Source organism: Dasypus novemcinctus, chromosome 21 (assembly GCF_030445035.2).
Source record: "Dasypus novemcinctus isolate mDasNov1 chromosome 21, mDasNov1.1.hap2, whole genome shotgun sequence".
Lineage (NCBI taxonomy): Eukaryota > Metazoa > Chordata > Mammalia > Cingulata > Dasypodidae > Dasypus > Dasypus novemcinctus.
In genome coordinates, this window is record NC_080693.1 from 63345246 (window position 1) to 63368266 (window position 23021).

General features: G+C 49.3%; 1 protein-coding gene across 1 annotated transcript in view; it reads right to left on the reverse strand.

The window, feature by feature from the left end:
- Positions 1-27: 27 nt before the first annotated feature.
- Positions 28-23021, reverse strand: part of ITGA2B (integrin subunit alpha 2b) — a 141785-nt gene continuing 118791 nt past the window's right edge. Inside the window, exons 8-29 of the mRNA XM_058285006.2 lie at positions 8855-8976; positions 8673-8770; positions 8382-8547; positions 8083-8132; positions 7962-8007; positions 7726-7854; positions 7309-7356; positions 7111-7154; positions 6907-6960; positions 6724-6776; positions 6314-6525; positions 3633-3815; positions 3320-3365; positions 3099-3203; positions 2958-3013; positions 2718-2869; positions 2403-2528; positions 2116-2183; positions 1794-1941; positions 787-879; positions 416-495; positions 28-112 (exon numbers count right to left, since the gene is read on the reverse strand). Coding sequence (XP_058140989.1) covers positions 28-112; positions 416-495; positions 787-879; positions 1794-1941; positions 2116-2183; positions 2403-2528; positions 2718-2869; positions 2958-3013; positions 3099-3203; positions 3320-3365; positions 3633-3815; positions 6314-6525; positions 6724-6776; positions 6907-6960; positions 7111-7154; positions 7309-7356; positions 7726-7854; positions 7962-8007; positions 8083-8132; positions 8382-8547; positions 8673-8770; positions 8855-8976 — 2164 coding nt within the window. The remainder of the gene's footprint in view (positions 113-415; positions 496-786; positions 880-1793; positions 1942-2115; positions 2184-2402; positions 2529-2717; positions 2870-2957; positions 3014-3098; positions 3204-3319; positions 3366-3632; positions 3816-6313; positions 6526-6723; positions 6777-6906; positions 6961-7110; positions 7155-7308; positions 7357-7725; positions 7855-7961; positions 8008-8082; positions 8133-8381; positions 8548-8672; positions 8771-8854; positions 8977-23021) is intronic.

Consider the following 23021-nt stretch of genomic DNA (forward strand, 5'->3'; position numbering starts at 1 on the left):
CCATCTCCCTAATCCACCCCTGGTCTCTCACCCTCGCAGCTCCATGAGGGCCTTTGCCCGGACTGGCACATCCAAGACCAAGATCTCGCTGTTTGGATTCTGGCTGTTCTTGCTGGAAGGGAGGGAGTGGGTTGAAACAGGTCAGTGCCCCAGTGAACACCAGGATTCTTTGGGGGCAGGTCAAATTTTAGAGGATTCAGGGGGAGCTAATTCCACAAAGGGTGCCACCCTGAAGTGAGACCAGGGGAGGAATTTCCGCTAGGGCTCCAAGACTCAGAAGCAAGTCTCTGAGGAAGAAGAACAGGGAAGCCTAAAGCACAGGCATCTTGGAAGATTCTTCTGTCTGGAGGGAGTTTAAGGGTCTTGGACTGGGGTCAGATAGGAGAAGAGTGGTGGAGTGCTTCCGGTCCAGTACCTCCTGATCTGCAGCTGGAAGGACACGTACTCCCCAGCTTCTTCCAGGTTCCCCACACTCACCAACATCGTGATTCCTATCTGGGAGAAGGGGATGGCCCAAGTCAAAGCCAAATGGGCACTTTGGGCAGCCCCACCCTGAATGTGGCTTCCGGTCTTCACCCTCACCCTCCAAAGTCACCATTATTATTTCCGTTATCCAGAAGCTCACTCAGAGAGGGGAAGTCACTCACAAAAGAACGCACAGCTAGAAAGTATGAGGACCAGGTTTCCAACTCAGTGCTCTCTGAGTCCAAAACCCAGCTGGTAAAAGCTGGCTGTCTGGGAGCCCCTGGTGGAGGAGATCCAGCCCTCGGGGCACTGTGGCCTCACCTGAGCGTCCCTCTTCATGGGATTGCCCAGCTCACACAGCACCACCTTGGTCTCATTCTCCTTCTTCTGGTTACAGATGAGCCTTTCAAAGCCCTTTGGGGAGGTGGATTAGAGAAAGAAGATGGTTACAGAGCATTTTATTATATACAATTTTATTATTTTTATTGTGGTAACATTTATACTTAACTTTTCCCCTTTTAACCACTTTTCAGTATACAATTCAGTGGCGTTAAATGTTACCACCACCCATTACCAAAACTTTTCCATTCCCCCAAATAAAACTCTGTACCCATTAAGCATTAACTCCCCATTCCCCACCTTCATCCCATTCCTAGTAATCTTCTTCCTGACTGAATTTGCATACTCTAGTTATTTGAGATCATACAATAAGGGAGATCATACAATATTTGTCCTTTTGTATCCGGCTTATTTTACTCAATATGATGTCTTCACAGTTCATCATGCCCCATATATGTTTAAGCTACCTTGGAAAGTCTGAAAAAACTTTTGTGCCAGAGTGGGGAAGAGCAGGGGAGGTCTCTTGGGGTGAGAGTTCAAGGGACTGCCACAGTCTATTTCATATATTGATATAGCAACTTACTATTTTCTGCAATGAATCTTCATTTGGGGAATAAAAAACACAAAACATTACAGAGAGTACGACCCCATTGTTATAAATTACTTCACCCCCTCCAAATATATATATATATATAAACACACACATGTGAATGTGGGTCAATGTTGACAAAAAAGACTGGAAGGAAATTTATCAATTATTAACAGAGATTCCTGTTAACATTTCGTTCCTGAGCCATTTTTGGTTTGGGTTTTATAACAGAGTTCCTGGATGTTGTGATGTTAGCAAGCCCTTTCCCAGGTTATAAATAAATAAATGACAGCTTTTACAGGAAAACTTAAGAGCAGTGGGCACTCTCAGAATGGAGGGAGGAGGTCGAGGCTCCTGCACCTCCCGTGTCCCCTCAGCGCCCCTAGGGCAGGGGTCTCACCTGCACGTCGCTGAGGGCCTGCATGTAGTGGGCACCTGGGGGTAGATGCACAGCCAGCTCAGCTTCGTAGGCACCCTCGCCCGCATTGGCAGCAGCCATGTGCAGCTGCAGCCCATTGTCAGCCCCAATCAGTAGTGGGGAACCCATCCTGTGGGGGGAAAAGTGAAGCCAAGGATGCAGGTTCCAGGCCCAGGGTTGCAGGGAGGAGATGGACTGAGGACAGAGTACCAGGGGCCCGGTGGGGAGGCAGCATCGTCAGGGCGGAAAGGGCCAGGGCAGGCAGGGTAGGGCGGAGGGGTGGGACGGGGGGTGCTCTCCTCACACGTTGGCAGTGAGCTGAAGTTGGGGCACACACAGGTTGTCCTCTCCACAGTCCAGGATGATGCGGGTCTAGAGGAGGCACAGCAGGGTGCAAGGGTAAGTTGGGGGCATGTGAGGTTTGGGGTCACTTCAGGGGAAGGAAAACAATATTGGGCTTGGGAGTCCCATCAGAATTTAGGGTTTATGGGTTCACGTCAGAGTTTAAAGGTGACATCAACACTAAGAGTTTAGGGGATATTGCGAGTTGGGGGTTTTCATTAGCTTTTAGAGTCCTCCCACCCATCCCACCTGCTCCTGGATGTGCGTGTCTCCCTGCAGCACTAGAGCAGGGGCCCTTCCAGAATCCTCGGGCTGCAGGGACACATTGAGGCTGAGCACAATGGGGCTCAGCTTGTCCCGGAAGTCTGCCTCATCCTGCGGAAGAGGGCAAGAGTCAGGCTGTCGTGCTACCATGTGCACCCCACCCTTTCCTGGGCAGCAGGAGCCACGTCCCAGTGACCATCCCAGATCCACAGCACCCAGCCCAGTGCCCTGTGGCAAAATGAAGCAGCCCTTTGGGTGAGCCCTGCATGCCCAGCCCGACATGTCCCAGCCTGGGCATACTCGGAGGAAGGCCTTGGTGGTGTGGCAGATGGGGCTGTGCCTTCCGCCCAGGTCCAGATGCAGAGTGGTGCTCGCCTGTTGAGAGGCCAGCAGGAGCACCCGCCGGCCCTGGCGCGATTTCTGCCGGTCCAGCTGCAGCTCAGCATTGAGGCCTGGCAGGGCAAGCAGAGTCGGGACCTTCCTGGCTGGCCTGTAGGGGGAGCCCAGCCCCACCTCCCTCCTGCCTGTCAGGCCACTCACGCAGCTTCTGAGGAATGTTGTGCCCAGTGGCTCCCACACACATCTGGATGTCGAAGCTGCAAAGACACAAGTAGGGGTCAGGGTCTAGGGCCTCCCCCGAAGTCCCAGATCCGGCCTGGTCCATGCTCTCGGTCTCCTTACCAGCTCACTTGTGTGTTGGACTGGGGCAGGACACAGTTCTTCACAGCAGGATTCAGTGAATCTTGCACCAGGAGCTGGACGCTGGCCATCACCACCGGCTGAGCTCTGATGGGATGGCGAGGCCTGTCACTGTGGCCCCTCCGGGCCTGGCCTCCCCTGATGATGTGAGCTGCCCCAACCTGTGGGTCCTCCCCGCCCCTGCCCCCGAGCCCAGTGCTCACCTGTACACGGCCACCTTACTGGCTCCGTAAGCTCCCACTAGCAGGTCTATAGATGTTTGGAGGAAGGGTGTTAGGATTGGCAATTAAGGCATGGGGTCCTCACCCCATTTTCTCAGGGGCTTCCCACATCTCCTTCCTCCCTGGAGGCTTGACCTGGCACCCCAGCCTCACTGACAGGCATCCCAGCCTCACTGACAGGCCAGGGCTCTCAGTGGGTCCCCAGGTCAGGCATGAGCCCTTGGCTCTGTCTCCCAGCAATTCCAGCTAATGCCCAAGGGTCCTTCCTGTCCAGCCAAAGGCAGTCCAGAGGCACCTGGGTATCCATTGTCATCTATGTCTGTGCCACCTCGAAGGGAGAAGCCGAAGCCGGAGCCTGGGGGAAAGGGGCTGTCTAGGACCTGGGACGGGTGTGAGCTCAGGCCCTCACTCTGACCCCGGAACACCAGCACCTGGCCTCGACCACTGGGACCCCCGTAAGGGGCAGCCACTGCCACATCTGGAAGGAGTAATGGGAAAGGAGAGGCTGTTAAATGATCTCTGCAGGCAGACCTGTCAAACTTGTAAATCTGAGCTCCTACTCTGGGCAGACCCGGGAAACTCCAGGAGAGGGGTGCAGAGGTCCTGGTCAAGGAGGAGGCCACCCTGCCCCCCAGGACTTCACAATCAGGTAGGAGAGAGAGTACAAACAGTAACCGCCCTCACCATCAACTGAGGTAAATATATTTGACATGATTGTCACTTAATCCTGAGAGTTAGGCATTATTATTCCCATTTGAAATGAGAAAACTGAGTCCTAGACAGTTAAGTGACCAAGACCGATCAAATCCAGGCCCTCTCTTCCCCTAGGAATCTTCATCCCATTCTACTTCTGCCGTACAATCCCAAAGCCACATAGTGGGCTTGTCATCACACTTTTGAGATAATCTCTGAAAATTTATTTGGGAGGATGTTAGTACATTATTATAATCTTATTGGTTTATAAGAGTTCTTTACCTATGATAGGAATTAAGATCCTTGGCTTTTTTTTTTTTTCTTGAGTTACCAGGAACAGGGATTGAACCCCATGACCTCGTACGTGGGAAGCGGCACTCAAACACTGAGCCACATTGGCTCCCCAATTTTGGCATTAGTTTTACAACTGTCTTTCCTTTGCCTTCTTTTATTGTTGTTGTTTTTGTCTTTTTTTTTGTTTATTATTATTGAAATAAAAATGCTCTAAAAGATTGAAGCGATGATGCACAACTATGTGATTTTACCAAATAGCATTGCTTGTACACTTTGGATGGATTGTATGTTTTCCTTTGCCTTCTGACTTTGTTTATGGTATGTTTTTTTTTCTCTGTGCAGTTTTGTTTTTTCTTTTAAATGTCTTTATTGCTTTCTCTGTCCAGTAATGCAGAATTCATCCAAAGAGCCCACTTCTGACCACAGTCATGGCTCAAGGTCCTTGGCTTCCATTCTTTCCCCATGTTGGCTTCCTCACCTCTTCACTTATTTCCTGATCATTTGGCCACCCTTGCCTGATCCTCAGCCTTCTTGCCCCATTGCTAGTCCTGGGCAAGCCTGACCAAACCCCACCTTGAGCTAAGTCAATATCCACCTATACCCAGGGTTGCTGGGAACACAGCGTAGTTGGGGCACCTTGATTTCGTGGTCTCTGACCTTGCCAGGAACCTGGATGCTGCTTACCAGTCCAGCTCCCTGTCTCAGTCGGCTCAGCACCTATTTCAAACCTTCTCTATTCTGTCAAGCTCCTACCCTCCCACACTTCCTTGGGTAGATAACCTCATCTTGTACTTCATGAAGAGAAGCCACAGACATCCTCGCACCAAGCAGTCAAACTGGCATGCTATTATTTCCTTCTGCCTTCCCCTGTTTGACCCTAGAATATATATGCCTCCTTCACCCCTGCCACTGGGCTGAGAGTCCCACCCCAGCTTAGAAGGGACCCTCCTCTGGATCACCCCCTCCTCTTGTTTCCCCACAGATAATTTCTACCCACACCGAACCTACTCCATATTCTTCCAAATTAGAATAACCTTCCCTTTACCCTCCTCTCTGTTCAGTGATCATCCTTTCTTCCTTACCTTTCAGAAACTGTTTGAAAGAGCTGTCTACACTGGCTGCTTCCAAATCTTCACCCCCATTCATGCGTTGCCCCATGGCATTCTGGCCTCTGTCCATACCCTGCCCTGAAATGACTCTTTTACTGTCACCACTGTCATTGTCACTTGCTAGAGCCCATGGGTATTTCCCCAAATCTGTTTAATTGAACCTTTCAGCAGTGCCAGTAGCCACCCCACCTCACACTCTCCTACTAGAAGCCCTCTCTTCCTTTGGTTCTGGGCCATCAGATCTCCTGGTCTCCTTTCTATGTCTCTGGACACTCCTTCTCTGTTTCCTTCCCAGACTCACCTCTTCCGTGAGTTTCCTAAATGCTCTTGCTTTCTGGGGCTCTGTCCTGGGCCTCCTCTCAGTTCACAGATTACTGAGGACCCACTCTTCCTAAAATCCCACCTCTCACTCAGACCTCTCTCATGGAAGTGGGGGAAGCCACATGCAACTGTTCTCTAGATATTGCCACCTAATGACCCTAAATCCTTGAAGCACACCAGATACAGAGCTGATCCCACCCGCCACCCCAAAAACTGCTGCACGGCCTTGTGCTCCTTGAGGCAGTGAAGGGCACTACCACCTAACTCCTCCCTCTCCCCTGGCCCCACATCCAGTCAGCCAGCAGTGCTAGTAATCTGAATCCTAAATATCTGTGCAGTCCATCTTCCTTGCTTGGACTAATGCAAGCACATCCTAACTGGCCTCCTTTAACTTTCCCGTGTGCTCTGCACGCAGCATCCTCAGTGTCTAAGCATATGGACGAGGGGGAACTTCCTGCTTCAAGCCCTTCCTGGCCCCCCCTGCTCTCAAGTCAAGTCCAGGCTCCACGTAAAGACTGTTAACCCCTCTGCAGCAATCTGGGCTCCTCTGGACCCTCACCGTTGTAGCCGTCCAGGTCGAGGTCACCCAGAGGCGCGATGGCGGAGCCAAATCGCCCATACAGCTGTGTGCCAGTGAGCAAGAGGCTGGGAGCAGCCTGCATGTGGGGGCCGTGGGGCTGCAGGAACAGGTACACGCGGCCCACCTCGGCTAGCTTGTGGTCGGCGCGGCTCGCCATGTACAGGGGTGCACCCACCAGCAGGTCATGCCTCCTGCGGGCCAGATGGGCAATTATATGGGGAGGGGAGGGGGTATTAGGGGTCAGGGTCAAATCTCTCCCACGCTTACCCTCCCGCTTTGTCCGGGTGGTCTCGTGGGAATGGGGACAAGGAAAGGAGGACACAGAGGGTGGCCCGCGCCTCTGGGGACTTGAGACCCAACTGGATGAAGTGGGGTGCCTCTCTCCTCACCCGTCCCCGTTGACATCAGTGACGGCCACCGAGTGCCCAAAATATGAAGCCATCTGCAGGAAGAGGGGAAACACCTTAATTCGGGCCCCGGCATCTTCTCTCGGGAGTTTTCCCCATCCCGCGGCATATTTTGGGGCTCCAGTCTCCCCGCCTCCGCCACCCCCAGCGGGACCCCGCCCCCACCTGCTCTCCGAGCAGCCGATACAGCTCGCGGTAGTTTGAGTCCAGAATCTCCACCTGTCAGGGGAGCGCCCGCCAGGGCGTCATTCCTGCCTCCCAGGGCAGCCTCCCGCTCCGGGTGAGAAAGGGCAAGAGGTTCAGGGGGTGTTGTCAGGGTGTCTGGAGTCGGGGGCTTCGAAATCCGAGTGGTGGCCAAGGGACACTCACCGCTCCCAGGGTCCAGCGCCAGGTGGGGGCACCAAAGACGTACTCTGGGGAAGGCCCGACCCAGCGAATGAGCGCCTTAGTGCCCACCTGCCTCCCACTACCTGCAGCGCACCCAGGGAAGATCTCCGTGCGGGCTTCGAGGTGTTCCTCCCAGGTCTGGGCGCCCCAGGCCCCGCCCTGACTAAGGGGATTTCTTGCCTGTAGTATTGGGATTCCCATCGAACTCGCCCACGGCCACAGAGTACCCTGAGGACACAGCGCGAATTAGTCTTTTTGAGAGGGTAAAGAGGAGGAGGCCAAGTGCGAGGAAGGAAGGGACTCAAAACCACCCAGTCCAAACGCTGCATTGTATAGATTGGGACCATGAGGCCATAGAGAGGTCAAGACCTGCCCAAGGCCGCACTGCGGGTCCACGGCGGGAAGGGGCAGGTGGGGGAGCAGGGCAATTAGGCAGTTTGCAGGTGACGCTGTGGGGGCTGAGGCTTGAGGCGCCTTAGGGCTTGGGTTGGCTAGTCGGGGTTGCTGTGGGGACGCCCGCAGGGGCAGGCGCTGGCCAGCTGGGTGGGCGCGGACCCTGAGGGTTTGGGGACTCTTGGAAGGGCGGCGCCAGGGTACCCCGGTAGCCATCGTAGTATTCCAGGTTGCTGGAGTCAAAGGTGAAGCGCAGGTTGGGCACGTGCCACAAGATAGAGCCTGGGCGGTAACTCGAGACGATATCCGCGATTGGCGCTCTGGCCAGGAGACCTGGGGTGGGAAGGACGGAGAGGGTGGGGGGCACAGACGCCTGTGGGCTCCCGGGGCCACGGAGCCGCGAGTAGGGAGAGCGGTGTACCGACGGCGGGCGCACGTACCGACGAAAAAATAGCCTCCAGGGGCCCCGAGTACCAGCTCCCCATCCTGAAAAAGAAGCCCTGGAGGTGAGCGGGGGCCCTGCTCGGGGCTGACCCCACGCCGCCCATCCGCCCCACTCGCCTGGGTGACTGCAGAGCTGAAGCCCGCTTCGCAGTAGCGCATGTCTCTGCCTGGAGGAGGCAAGAAGGAGGGCTCAGCAAAGGATGGGTGGGGAAGCGGGGCCCGCCAGCGCCGGGGCGGGACCGCGCGGCGTGTGGAGGTGCGTCTCGGGTGGGTGGGGGCGAGGCCCCACGCGGAGCGGGGCCCGCGGGAGACGCCGGATCGAGAGCGCGGCGGAGGAGCGCCCAGCAGCAGCAAGCGGAGGGCGGGGCCAACTGACCGGGCGGGCGGGGCCAAGCGGAGCAGGGGGCGGAGCTTACTGAAGCCCCTCCTGACGTAAGCGCGGCTCACGCTGTTCGCCCGGCAGGGCGCGTACTCCGCGCGGCGGCCGCTCTGGAGCTGAGCCACGAAACAGCCCCCGACGGGCGTCTTCTCGGCTTCGTCGGTCCCTTCTAGGACGTTCCAGTGCTGCCAGGGAGCACAGGCCTGCGCAGAGCCGCAGGAGATTGGGGAAGGGCGCTGGGCTCGGGCTCCGCCTCTGCCTCGCTCGCCCGCCCCCAAATAGGATCCCGCCTCCGCCCGCTCGCAGTGCCCCTTCCCGCGGCGCCCACCACAATGCTGTCGCTCCAGCTGACGACCGACGCCCCCAGTCCTTGGCGGGCCTTGAAGGTTTGGAAGGTTTGGTAGCCTATCTTTCTGGTCCCATCCTCTGGAGAGTAAAAGCGGTGTGGCCTGAAGCCTCCGTCCACACCCCCTCTGGTACCTTCCCCTTCCCGCCTTGCCGGGGACTCACCGAGGTCGAAAGGCAGCGAGGTGCACAGGTCGCCCTCGGTCTTCCAGGGGCACAGGAACACACCGCCCGTCTCCTCCAGGCCGGGGCCCGGGGTCCGTGGGGCGCCCACCACGATGGCCACACTGCGGAGGAGACAGGGTGAGCGGAGCGCGGATGCCGGAGTGCCCCGTGGCCCGGTCCCACGCTGGGTGCACTGCCCAGAAGGGCGGTATGCCATGGGCGGTGATGGACCATCCGTCTTCAGCGCGACCCCCCGGACCAAGGAGGCCAGCCTCTTAATTTTATGGACAGTGAAACTGGCTCCCAGCGAGAGCAAATCGCATGCCTAGAGTAATTCTTCGATTTGAGGGTAAAGATGGGACTATAACCATTTAGTTTGATTTGAATACAAGGCGTTTTATCTCTCTACTGAAAAAGACCTCCCAAGTTCCCCTACTCACACCCTCTGTCCCACCCACCAAAAGACAAGGGTTCACATGCTCCGAAGAACGTCGGTCTGGAGACAATTAGACTGTGACCATATCCTCTCTTGAGAGCTGGTTTCAATGGTAAAGGAAAATGAGGGAAACCAGAGAGTACTTCTAAAGTACAGGTGGGAGGGTGGAGTGCTGATAGAGCTGAGGACCCTAGCAAACCCTAGCAGATCTAGGTTCTAATTACAACTCTGCCACTTACTATGTCACTTTGCCTAGTCACTTAACCTTTCAAAGAGTGTGGCCTCATATATAAAATGGGGATAATACCAATCAATGCTCTCAGGAGTAAATGACATAAATGTATGAAGGGCATTTTAGCACTGTGCTAGCCAAATACATAACAAGTGCTCAATAAAATTATATATGTATATACTTATTATTTTTAAGCACATAGGATATTTAGTAAGAAGTGGCCCTGGGATCAACAGCTATGGAAAAAAGGGGAAAGAAACAGCAGTGGACAGAAAAAGGAGTCAAGCTGGAATGTAGACCCAATGACAGCTTTGTCTCCCCTGGGGAGCTCTGGAAACCCCTTCTGAATTGTCCTGAGTTAAGGCTAGAAGGCCAGACCCTTATATACCCCACCACCATGTCCTGAATTCACCACATTGAATGTCGTCCACCTTGAGAAGGAAGACTTGACTTTGAGACAGTTAGCTCTCTTAAGAAGCTCCCCAAGGAATACTTGAAAACTCTCTGCCATTGCCAGTCTCTGAAGGTGGGCACCACAGTGTCCACACAGTAAGTAACTAGCTCCATGTAAAACAGCTATTAAGAGAACAAGTCAGTTTTCTAATCCTGACAGTCTCACTCTGCAGCCTGTTTGTTCCCAACCATTAAAACTCCGTTGCAGGAGCGGATGTAGCTCACTGGTTGAGCACATGCTTCTCATGTATGAGGTCCTGGGTTCAATTTCCAGTACCTTCTAAAAACATGTACACACAAAAACAAAAACAAACAACAACAAAAACCTCCATTGCTTCTTTTCAAATATCTGTAATTTTGAGGATGGGGATGAGGGGAATGGAGAAGTGTGGAGGAGGGATGGGTAATTTTAGTTTTGCTAGTCAATTTAGAACATATGTGCCTCTCTTTATTTCTAAGGGATGAGTATGGAGTGGGTCATACAACTGAACCTTGGGGAAAAAAGAAGGTGTCAAAGTTTGTCTTCCCTTTGTTTTTGCTGTGGAGTAAGTACCCATCTCCTCCCAGAGGCCCCTCTCTGACACTCACCAAAGTCAGTCCCTCCCTAGTATTCCTGATCAGAGTTCAGCCTGAATAGACCCTAGAAGTCATCTTGTTCAATCTCCACCATAAATTGGGAACTTAAAGACCACAGAAGTGGTGACAGAGTGGGGGTTCCTTTCTCTCTCCCAACACCCAGACTTCCCCAAGGCTCACCTCCCATGGCTGTCCTTGTAGAAGTCCAATGAAAACCCAAAGTGGCTGCCATTGGGGCCTGTGTAAAAGGTGAGCCGCAGTGGATCCAGATTCAAGGCCCAGGCAGGAGGGGCAGCACTGGGTCCCAAAAGCAGCTGTACCCACTCCAGGAGCCATAGGGCATGCAGTAGACACAAAGCTCTGGCCATCTTCCTTCTCCCATAACCTCCTAGCAAGAATGGGCCAGCTCTTTCCCTTCTTTTCGGTTTTCACCACAGGAAGTCTTTCCTTATCAAACTGGAACCCAGAGTAATTTGCTGAGCAGTGGGCAAAGGGCTATAGCCCTTAGAGCGCTCATATAGTCTCTAGGATTGCCAGGAAGTGGGTGAGGCCATCCAGGGAGAGGATGCTTATGGCTGAGAGCCATGACTTCTCCCTTTCCCTGTGAGCACTTACCACCAAGTTTCCTTTGTTCTGCCTCTCAACTGCCTCTTGAATTGTCTCTCCATCTCCTCTACCACCACTCTAAGTGCAAGCCACCACTTACTGCTTGGGATAGTGTAATCATGAACTAGTCTGTGTACCTCCATGCTAACCCACGTCTACAGCTTTTGTACCATACAATCCTGCCCCATCCCCCTCTCCCAGAGCTGGCCACACTCTGGTGTGCTGTGGCACACTGACTTGCCAGAGGTTGGAGAAGGAGTAAGGAAACTGCTGCTCCCTGATAAGACCTGAGGCCGCTATTTCCTTTCAGAAGATACGGTATTTATTTATCCATTTCCTCCTGCTAGGGCCTCGGACAGCTCAGCCAGTCACACTGAGGCAGCAGCTTCCTCATTCTCCATCTTGGGCCAAGTCTCAGTGTGGCCACTGCAGTGCAGCCAGCACTGGGGAGGGGGTTGCCAAGTGGATCTTGGTCAAATGGGCAAGGGAGAAAGTGGTCATTCCAGATATTCTGGCTAATGGGCTCTGAGATTCTGTACCAGCTGTTCAGTTGGAGGCAGACCCTTCTTGGGTGACAGAACTTTTGCTCAACCATTAAGATTTGATTCTGGTAAGGTAATTGCTTAGAGGATGCCTCTCCCGACTCCTCAGGCTGGCACCCTGGGCTAATACACATGGGCACAACACTGATCACTCCATTAGTCACAATCTGTTTGCTGGATTGTGTCCATGAGTCCTTTGAGAGCAAGGATCCTTTCTGAAGCCCCAGGGCCTAGTCAAGAGTCCAACATGTAGTAGGTGTGGCTGAAGAAACACAACAGACTGAGCAGAAGCATGTACTCAGGATGAAGATACATACATGGGATCAGGTAGTGGAAAGAGAAGGGTTTTCAGCAGTAAGGTAAGGTCATCTCCTGTGGCTGAGAGGAAGAGGACAGGAGTACCAAGTCCTATTGGCACTGCATGCCTACCCCTAAAAGCAAGTTCTCAGGAAGGAGACACAACGTTGGCTAGGAGTAAAGGAACATAGCCACATCCTAATTTTTAAACTTTATTTTGTACATTTAATAATTCAAAATATAAAGAATTAAAAACAAAAAAGAAAACATAGTTGAATAAAAACATACATTTTTCATTTAAATGTACTGGATATATATAAAATTTTTTTGAATCATTCAATATGTTACACAATATATTTGGTTCATAGTAACACAATCATACAGTATTTTTCCTTTTGTGTCTGGCTTGCTTTGCTTAACATGTCCTCCAGGTTCATCCATGTTGTCATATGTTTTACGACTTCATTTCTTCTTACAGCTGCATAATATTTCATCATGTGAATAAACCACAGTTTGTTTATCCATTCATCAGTTGACAGACACCTGGGTTGTTTCCAAATTTTGACAATTATGAATAATGTTGCTATGAACATTGGTGTGCAGATGTCTGTTCGTGTTGCTGCTCTCAGTTCTTCTGGGTTTATTGCGGGGTTATGTGGCAAGTCTATGTTCAACTTCTTTAGGAACTACCAAACAGTCCTCCATCTCTCCACATCGTCTCCAACACTTGTAGTTCTCTATCTTTTTAATAGTGGCCATTCTGATAGGTGTGAAATGATATCTCATTGTAGTTTTAATTTGCATTTCCTTAATCAGTGATGTTGAGCATTTCTTCATGTGTGTGTTTTTTTTAAGATTTATTTTTATTTATTTCTCACCGCCCCCCTTCCCCCCCCACCCCATTCCCCCAGTTTTCTGCTCTCTGTGTCCATTTGCTGTCTTCTTCTGTGTCTGCTTGTATTCTCATTAGGCAGCTCTGGGACCTGATCCTGGGACCCTCCAGAGTCGGGGAGAGGCAATTTCTCTCTTGCACCACCTCATCTCCCTGTTCTGCTGCGTCTTCTTATTTTCTCTCCTCTGTGTCTCTTGTTGCGATATCTTGCTGCACCAGCTCTCCACATTGGCCAGCATTCCTGCACAGGGCAGCTTTCCTACATGAGGCAGCTTTCCTGCATGGGGCGGCATTCCCATGCAGAGCAGCACTCCTGTGCAGGGCCACATTCCCATGAGGGCTGGCACCCCGTGTGGGCCAGGTCACTCCTGTGCCAGCTTGCCCTCACGAGGAGGCCCTTGGCTTTGAACCCTGGACCTCCTATATGGTAGACGGGACCCCAATTGGTTGAGCCATATCTGTTTCCCTTCATGTGTTTTTCTGCCATCTGTATTTCTTCTTTAGACAAATGTCTATTCAAGTCTTTTGCCCATTTTTAAAAAAAAAAAAAGCACAGCCCACCCAGGGGTGGTGCCGCCCACACGGAGAGCTGATGCAGCAAGTTGATGTAACAAAAAAGAGATGCAGTTTCCCAGTGCCACCGAGGGTGCAAGCAGACACAGAAGAATACACAGCGAGTGGACAGAGAGAGTAGACAACAGGAGAGGAGAGAAATAAAAAATAAATCTTAGGGAAAAAAAAGTCTGTTTTGTCTGATATTATTAGTATAGCTACCCCTGCTCTTTTCTGGTTACTATTTGCATGGAGTATCTTTTTCCAACCTTTCACTTTCAGCTGGTTTGTATCCCTGGGTCTAAGGCATGTTTCATGTAAGCAGCATATAGATGGCTCATGTATTTTTATCCATTCTGTCAGCCTGTATTTTTTTTAATGGGGGAATTTAATCCATTCACACTCGATATTACTGCAAATGCACTATTTACTTCCTCCTTTTTTTTCTCTTTCCCCTCCCCCCTCCACCCTGTTGTTTGCTCTCTGTGTCCATTTGCTGCATGTTCTTCTGTGTCCACCTGTATTCTTGTCAGCGGCACCCAGAATCTGTGTCTCTTTTTGTTGTGTCATCCTGCTGCATCAGCTCTCCGTGTGTGCGGCACCATTCCTGGGCAGGCTGCACTTTTTTTGATGCTGGGCGGCTCTCCTTACGGGGCGCACTCCTTGTGTGTGGGGCTCCCCTACGCGGGGGACACCCCTGCATGGCACGGCACTCCTTGTGTGCATTGGCACTATGTGTGGGCCAGCTCATCTCATGGGTCAGGAGGCCTAGGGTTTGGACCTTGGACCTCCCATGTGGTAGGCGGACACCCTAAGTATTGGGCCAAATCCACTTCCTACTTCCTCCATTTTATTCTTTGGTTTTCATATGTCATATCTTATTTTTGTCTGTCTTTTTACTCTTTTGGTTATCCTGCTATTCTTTCATTTATACTCTCCTCCATGTCTGTCTCTCCTGTCTTTTTTTTTTTTTAAGACTTATTTATTTTCCCCACTTCCCTCCTCCTGCCTTCGTTTTTGCTGTCTGTGTTGTCTTCTCATTTTCTCTCTTCTCGGATTCACCAGGATTTGATCCTGGAGACCTCTGATGGGGAGAGAGGCTCCCTGTCAATTGTGCCACCTCAGTACCTGGTTTCTGCTGCACTTCACCTTGTGTCTCTTTTTGATGAGTCATCACCTTGCTGTGTGACTCACTCACATAGGGCACTGGCTCACCACATGGGAAGTCATGTGGGTATGCTTTCTCTTCTTCCTTTTCACCTGGAGGCCCCAGGGATCGAACCCAGATTTTCCCATATGGTAGGTGGAAGCTCTATCATTTGAGCCATATCTGCTTCCCTCTCCTGTCTTTTTCTTTCAGGTTCTAAGACTTCCTTTAATATTTTCTGCAAAGGTGGATTCTTTTTTGCAAACTCTCTTAGTTTGTTTTTGTTTGTGAATATTTTATACTCACCTTCATATTTGAAGGACAATTTTGCTGGTTAGAGAATTGTCAGCTGGCAGTTTTTCTTTCAGTATCCTAATTGTATCGTACCACTGTTTTCTCACCTCCATGGCTTCTGAAGAGAAATCTGTGCTAAGTCTTACTGGACGTCCCTTGTACATAACGGTTTGCTTCTCCCTTGCTGCTCTGAGAATTTTCTCTTTATCCTTGACATTTGACATTCTGAGTAGTATGTGTCTTGGAGTTGGTCTATTTGGATTTATTCTGATTGGGGTATGGTGTGCTTCTTGGACATGTAAGTTCATTTCTTTTGTGAGAGTTGGGAAATTTTCATCTAAGATTTCCTCAAATACTTTTCCTGCCCCTTTTCCCTTCTATTCTCCTTCTGGAACTCCCATGACACAACTCTCTGAGCCCTAGCTAATTTTTTTCCATTTTTTTTCTCTTCAATATTAGCTGTTCTGTCTTCGGTATCTCTTATTCTTTCTTCTCTCATTTTGAGTCTGCTCTTGTATGCCTCAAAAGTGTTTTTGATCTCTCCTATTGTGTCTTTTATTCCCATGAGCTCTGTTACTTTTCTGTTCAGGATTTCAAATTCTTTGTGCTCGCTCAATGTCTTTTTGATGTCATTTATCTCTTTAACCATATTGTCTTTCAACTCATTAATTTGATTTTGGAAATTTGTGCATATCTCCCTGATTAGTTCTCTCAAAGTCTGCATCTCTCCTGGGGCTTCGCTATATTCCATCTCTTGGACCATGTCTTCTATTTTCTTAGTATGGCTTGTGATTTTTTGCTGATATCTAGGCATCTGATTAGGGTGTTATAGTGTAGTTTACTCAGATGCTCAATTTCTTTCTCTTTTGTAGGGATTTAGGGGCAGGAGGCTGTGTGTTACCACTGCTCTTTGATTCTTGGCTTGACCTGGATTGTTAGGATTGTCCTGCTGGTTGCTCGAAACTGGGCAGTGGACCCAGGAATTGGTTGTAGAGTTGCTTCTTAGGGCCTTGGGGATGGGGGCTATGGAGATCAGAAAAAGCCTCTCCACCTTATTTATTTCCTTGACTGCACTTCCCTGGTCTGCCAGCAGATGGCGCTCTTTGTCAGTTCTCAGTTCAATGCCTGGTGGGAGTGTATCTGTTGCAATACAGATGAGATCACTGTGATAGAGCTTCCTATTTGGAGGCTATGAGCCTTGTAATTCAGACTTTCTCTACAGTTTTCCAGCCTTCTCTGGCAGCCCCCTCCCTTCAGAAATATTTCCACTCCCCTCTGAGTCCTCAACAATCAGTTCCTGTTAGTAGAGGAGAAGATTAGGAGGATTGTTTATCTTTAGCCCCTTGCCAGTTCCCAAAGCATACAATGGCACAGCCCCAACCTGGCCTGGAAGGGCTCCTGGGACACAGCTGTCCAAATTTGTGGGTCAGAAGTTGTCAGCCTTAGGCTGTATCCTCCCTCTCTCCTTTCATGGGGTGGTAGATCCCTGGAGCCCCCTTTGTCTGTAGTTGCAGGCCCAGAGGCCTGAGAGTTCTAAAGTGTCTTTAGTGTGGGAGATGGTACCAGCAGCATTTGCTGCTGGTTTCAACTCACAGTTCTGTCCTCACGATTTCCCTCCTTTGTCCCTTTCTCCTTTTGGCAGTGTTCAGCATTCACCTGGTGTCCTAAACCTAGATTTTTTTTAAGGCTGTTTCAGCCTGTCCTCTAGCTATTTTTCAGGAGGAGGAGAGAGTCCTGTGTCTTTCTAGTCTGCCACCTTCCCAGAAATACTCCACATTCTACTTTTTAAAAAATTTTATGTCCCCCCCTTGCGGTTTGCTTGCTATCTGCTCTCTGTCCATTTCCTGTGCATTCTTCTGTGTCTGCTTGTCTCCCTTTGTTGCATCATCTTGCTGCGCCAGCTCTTCGTGGGTGCGGACCAGCTTGTCTTCACAAGGAGGCCCTGGGACGCGAACCCAGTGTCTCCCATATATTAGATGGGAGCCCAATTGGTTAAGCCACGGCCGCTTCCCCACATCCTACTTTTTTTTTTTTTAAAGATTTATATATTTATTTAATTCCCCCCCTCCCCCGGTTGTCTGTTCTCTGTGTCTATTTGCTGTGTCTTGTTTCTTTGTCTGCTTCTGTTGTCGTCAGCGGCATGGGAAGTGTGGGCGGCGCCATTCCTGGGCAGGCTGCACTTTCTTTCGCGCTGGGCGGCTCTCCTTACAGGTGCACTCCGTGCGCATGGGGCTCCCCTATGCGGGGGACACCCCTGAGTGGCATGGCACTCCTTGCGCGCATCAGCACTGTGCATGGGCCAGCTCCACACGGGTTAAGGAGGCCTGGGGTTTGAACCGCGGACCTCCCATGTGGTAGACGGACGCCCTAACCACTGGGCCAAGTCCGTTTCCCCACATCCTACTTTTGATTCATATTTCTTTTATGATCAAACTTAACCTATTCCTTTATCCTGTCCAACCACTCTGTACCGTTCTGGAATTCCTTAAGAACTTCCCTTCTCATATTTCACCACTTCAGCACACAACTCAAAATCCCATTCTTCACTAGTGATTTTGAGAGTAATGACAACACAAGATGGCAGCCACCATGGGACCCTGGGAGTAAATGTCCCTTGCAATTTCTGACTTCTGGAAGAAGTCGAAGGTCAGAAAGTTAATAGGAGATGACACCGTTAGCTGGGATCTAGAAGATGACAAAGATATGACATTTACAAGATGGAAATGGATGATAATTAGGTCTCCAAGAACAATTTATGAAAAGTGAATATATAGCCTTAAAATAGAATGTGGGGAAGTGGACTTGGCCCAATGGATAGGGTGTCCACCTACCACATGAGAGGTCTGCGGTTCAAACCCCAGGCTTCCTTGACCTGTGTGGAGCTGGCCCATGAACAGTGCTGATGCGTGCAAGGAGTGCCATGCCATGCAGGGGTGTCCCCTGCGTAGGGGAGCCCCACGCACAAGGACTGTGCCCTGTAAGGAGAGCCGCGCAGTGAAAGAAAGTGCAGCCTGCCCAAGAATGGCGTCGCACACGGAGAGCTAACACAACAAGATGGCGCAACAAAAAAGAAACGAAGATTCCCGGTGCCACCGATTAGGATGGGAGTGGTCACAGAACACAGAGCGAATGGATACAGAGCAGACAACTTGAGGGGGGGGAAGAGGAGAGAAATAAAAAATAAATCCTTAAAAAAGTAGAATGTGGACCTAATTACCCAGTAGCACCTGTTTATTAAGATATGTAACAAAAAATAAGAATGGCATTAGTAGTTCTAATGGGATGGAACTTTGATAATATATATCTTATCATATATTTTCTGGTTGTCTTGTAGACCTCAAAGTACTGGAAAAGAAACCCTCATTCAAAGGCAATTTATCGGGAAGCAGATGTGGCTCAGTGATTGGGCTCCGGTCTACCATATGGGAGGTCCAGGGTTTGATTCCCAGGGACTCCTGGTGAACACAATTTGGCCTGTGTGGAGAGCTGGCCCATGCAGGAGATACAGAGAAGAAACAATAAGAAACACAGACGATCAGGGAGCTGAGGTGGCACAAGAGATTGAACACCTCTCTCCCACTCTGGAAATGATCCCAGGATCATTTCCCAGTGCCACCTAAAGAGCAGACAGACACAGAGCACACAGTGAATGGACAGAGAAAGCAGACAGTGAGTGCACACGGAGAGCAGACAGTGGAGAGCAAGCAGACAGCGAGTGCAATAACAACAAGGGGAAGAGATAAAAACATCTTTAAAACAAACAAAAAAACAAAGGCAATTTATCTTAAGATACTGTAAATGACACTAATTTTTTGTCCATTTGAAATATATAAATTGTGTTATAGCAACAACAAAAAGCTCCTTGAACTTTAATCTGGGCTTCTTCACCACTACATTCTCTCTGCTAAGCTCATGTTAGGCATGAGAGACATTTGTTAAAGTACTTAACCCAGTCCTCTATTCGCTGTCCTCAACTGAGCGATTACTGTAGCACTGATATACTTTGTGTATATCACACCCACAACTGTAGCAGAGGGACAGTAAAGCACGCCTTGAAAAAACCTTAGATTATGCCTAGTTGAAGTCATAATGCCATTTGTTTCTCATAACAACCCTATAAAGTAGGTACTATTATGTCATTTTATAGAAGCAAAAAATGTGACAATTTTAGGAAAATCAGTCAAGTTTATACAGCAAATAGGTGGTAAAACTAGGATTCAAACACAGGTTTCTGTTTAAGTCATGTTCTTAATTATACTATCTTGCCTTTTGTCAGAGAATGAAGGGGTTTCTAGGCTCAGGGAATAACATAAGCAAAGAAGAGTGACAGAACACAGATCAATTATAGGGAAGGGCAAATAGTTGTCTTAGCATAGGGGGTTTAAAGGGGTAGACTAGGGCATCAGGATGGAAAGGAAGACTGGGATCAAATCAGCGGAGGTCCTTGAATGCCACATTAAGGAATTTGCACTTTAATCCATAGAAGATGGAGAATCCTAAAGAATTTAACTCAGGAAATAGATACATTGGAGCAGATGTGGATCAAGCAGTTGAGCACCTGCTTCCCACAAGGGAGGTCCTGGGTTCAGTTCCCAGTGCCTCCTGAAAAAACAAAAACAAGCAACAAGCAGAACAAATGATAAAACCAACTCAGGGGGGAAATGGATGTGGCTCAACCAACTGGGCTCCCATCTACCATATAGGAGGTCCAGGGTTCGATGCCAAGGGCCTCCTGGTGAGGACAAGCTGGCCCACATGGCGAGCTGGCCCACCCAGAGTGCTGGCCCACGTGAGAATGTCACCCCACGTGGGAATGTCACCCCACGCAGGAGTGCTGCCCTGCATGGGAGTGTTGCCCAGGGCAGGAAAGCCACCCCGTGCAGGAGTGCCGGCTGACACAAGAGCTGGCACAGCAAGATGATGCAACAAGACACACAGAGAAAATAAGATGTAGCAAAACAGGGAGTTGAGAGTAATTGCCTCTCTCTCACTCCAGAAGGTCCCACGATCAGTTCCTGGAGCTGCCTAATGAGAATAAAAGCAGACATAGAAGAATGCATAGCAAATGGACACAGAGAGCAGACAAGGGATGGGGACTGGGGTGAAATAAAATAAATCTTTTAAAAAAACACACCAATTATATATATATATACACACACACCAATTATTTTTATATATATATATATAAAAACATAAACAAACAAAACTCAGGGAAGCTGATGTGGCTCAGTGGTTGAGGACCAGCTTCCCACATATGAAGTTCCGGGTTCAATCCCTGGCCCTTCAAAAAAAAAAGAAAAAAAGAGATACTTGGATCAATTGTGCTCTAATTTGGATGAATATACTTGCTGCCTGTGGATAGAAGGAATTGGAGAAGGAAGGACTAAATGGGAAGACCAAATTGATAGTGACTACAAACCTCTGGGTTAAAGGTAATGAAGTCTCTGCCAGAAGAAAACATAAGGAGGAATCTTCATAACCTGGGATCTGATTGGTAGTGATTTCTTAGAGATGACACCAAAAGTGTGAGCAATGAAAGAAAAAACAGATAAAATGGACTTCATCAAAAACCTCTGAACATCAAAAAAGGACACTATCAAGAAAGTGAAGACAATCCACTCAATGGGAGAAAATAATTGCAAACCATGTATCTGATAAGGGTTTAATATTCAGAATATATAAAGAATTGACAAAATTCAACAACAAAAAGACAAATAACCCAATTAAAAACTGGGTAAAAGATTAGAATTGACATTTCTCTAAAGAAGATACACAAATGGCCAACAAGTACATGCAAAGATGCTCAACATCACTGATTATCAGAGAAATGCAAATTAAATCCACAGTAAGATATCATTTCATACCCACTAGGATGGCTTTAATTAAAACAAAGTAAGAGGGAAGCAGATGTGGCTCAAGCAATTGGGTTCCCGTCTACCACATGGGAGGTCCAGGGTTCGATTCCTGGGGCCTCCTGGTGGAGGCAAGCTGGCCCACACAATGAGCTGGCCTGAGTGGAGTGCTGGCCTGCATAGCAAGCTGGCCCAAGCAGAGAGCTGGCACAGCAAGATGACGCAACAAAAAGACACACAGGAGAGACAATAAGAGACGCAGCATACCAAGGAGCTGAGGTGGTGCAAGAGATCGAACACCTCTCCCCTACTCTGGAAGGTCTCAGGATCAGTTCCTGGTGCTGCCTAAAGAGAAGACATGCAGACAAAGAAGAACGCACAGCGAATGGACACAGCAGACAATGGGTGGGGGGTGGGGGATAAATAAATAAATCTTTAAAAACAAAAAAAAATAAGCTGTTGAGAATGCAGAGAAATAGGTGGTGGCACTGAAGAGTGGTGGTCAGTGTCAGTGTAATAATCAGTTCAGTGGTTCCTCAGAAAACTGAAAATGAATTACCATATGACCCAACAATCCTACTTCTTGGTATATACCCCAAAGGATTGAAAGTAGGAACTCACACAGATAATTGTACACCCATGTTCATTGAAGCATTATTCACAATAGCCAAGAGGTGAAAGCAACCCAAGTGTCCATCAGCAGATGAATGGATAAACAAAATGTGGTATATACTCTCAATGGACTATTATTCAGCTGTATAAAGAAATGCAATTTTGATGTCTGCTACAACATGGATGAACCCTGAAGACATCATGTTGAGTGAAATAAGCCAGTTACACACACACACAAGACAGTTACTGCACGATCTTGCTTATATGAAACGCCAGAAGCAGCAAACTTCATGGATAGTTTATAGGTTACCAGGGGCAGGAAGAGTTATAGCTTAATGGGTGAAGTTTCCCTTTGAAGCAATGCAAAAGTAGGGGTAATGGATATGGGTGATGGGAGTACAGTATTGTGAATGTCGTTAATAATACTGAATGTCATTAATAATACTGAGATGTACACTTGAATATGGTTAAAATGCTAAATTTTGAGTTATACAACAACATTTTTACAAATTAAAAAATAAAAAGGCAATAAGGGGAAGTGGATTTGGCTCAACCAATAGTGTCTGCCTACCATATGGGAGGTCCAGGGTTCAAACCCAGGGCCTCCTGGCCTGTGTGGTGAACTGGCCCATGTGCCACGCAGGGGCGGCCCCTGCATAGGGAAGCCCCACGTGAAAGGAGCGCACCCCTCAAAAAGTGCAGCCTGCCCAGGGGTGGCACCAAACACACCAAGAGCTGATGCAGCAAGATAATGCAACAAAAAAAAGAGACAGGGGAAATGGAGTTGGCCCCAGTGGTTAGAGCGTCCGTCTACCACATGGGAGGTCCACAGTTCAAACCCTGGGCCTCCTTGACCCGTGTGGAGCTGGCCCATGTGCAGTGCTGATGCACTCAAGGAGTGCCGTGCCACGCAAGGGTGTCCCCCGCGCGGGGGAGCCCCACGTGCAAGGAGTGCACCCCAGTGTGAAAGAAAATGCAGCCTGCCTAAGAATGGCGCCACCCACACGGAGAGCTGACACAACAAGATGATGCAACAAAAAGAGACACAGATTCCCGTGCCACTGACAACAGAAGCAGACAAAGAAACAAGACGCAGCAAATAGACACAGAGAACAGACAACCGGGGTGGGGTGGGGGAGGGGAGAGGAATAAATACATCTTTAAAAAAAAAGATTCCTGGTGCCACTGACAATACAAGTGGACAAAGAAGAACACAAAGCAAACGGACAGAGAGAGCAGACAATGTGGGGGGGGGGGGAGTGGGAAAAGGAAATAAAAAATCTCAAAAAAAAAAAAAAAAAGGCAAGGAGGCCCAAATCCTACTGATGGCAGAACGAGAGAGTACAGAGATAACAAAAGCAGTAACTGGATATGGTATGGAGATAAGGAAGTTAGTTCCAAGCTTTGGTGCCTGGCTTGCTGGTAGGACAGTGGCACATTTAGAAATGGAAACACAAGAGAGGATCAGATTTGGGAAGGGAGAGGAGTTTGGCATTCAGTATGGATTCTGTTCCTCATAGGGGTTTCTTCAGTGTCAGACTTGGACTGACCTCCCTTCTGAGATAGGCAGAGGAATGCTAACACATTGATCCCACTTTTCCACCCCATCAGCTTGAGTCCTAGAATCCCTCACTGAATTTAAAGTTCTGTTAAGGCTTCATTTAGTCAACAATTGA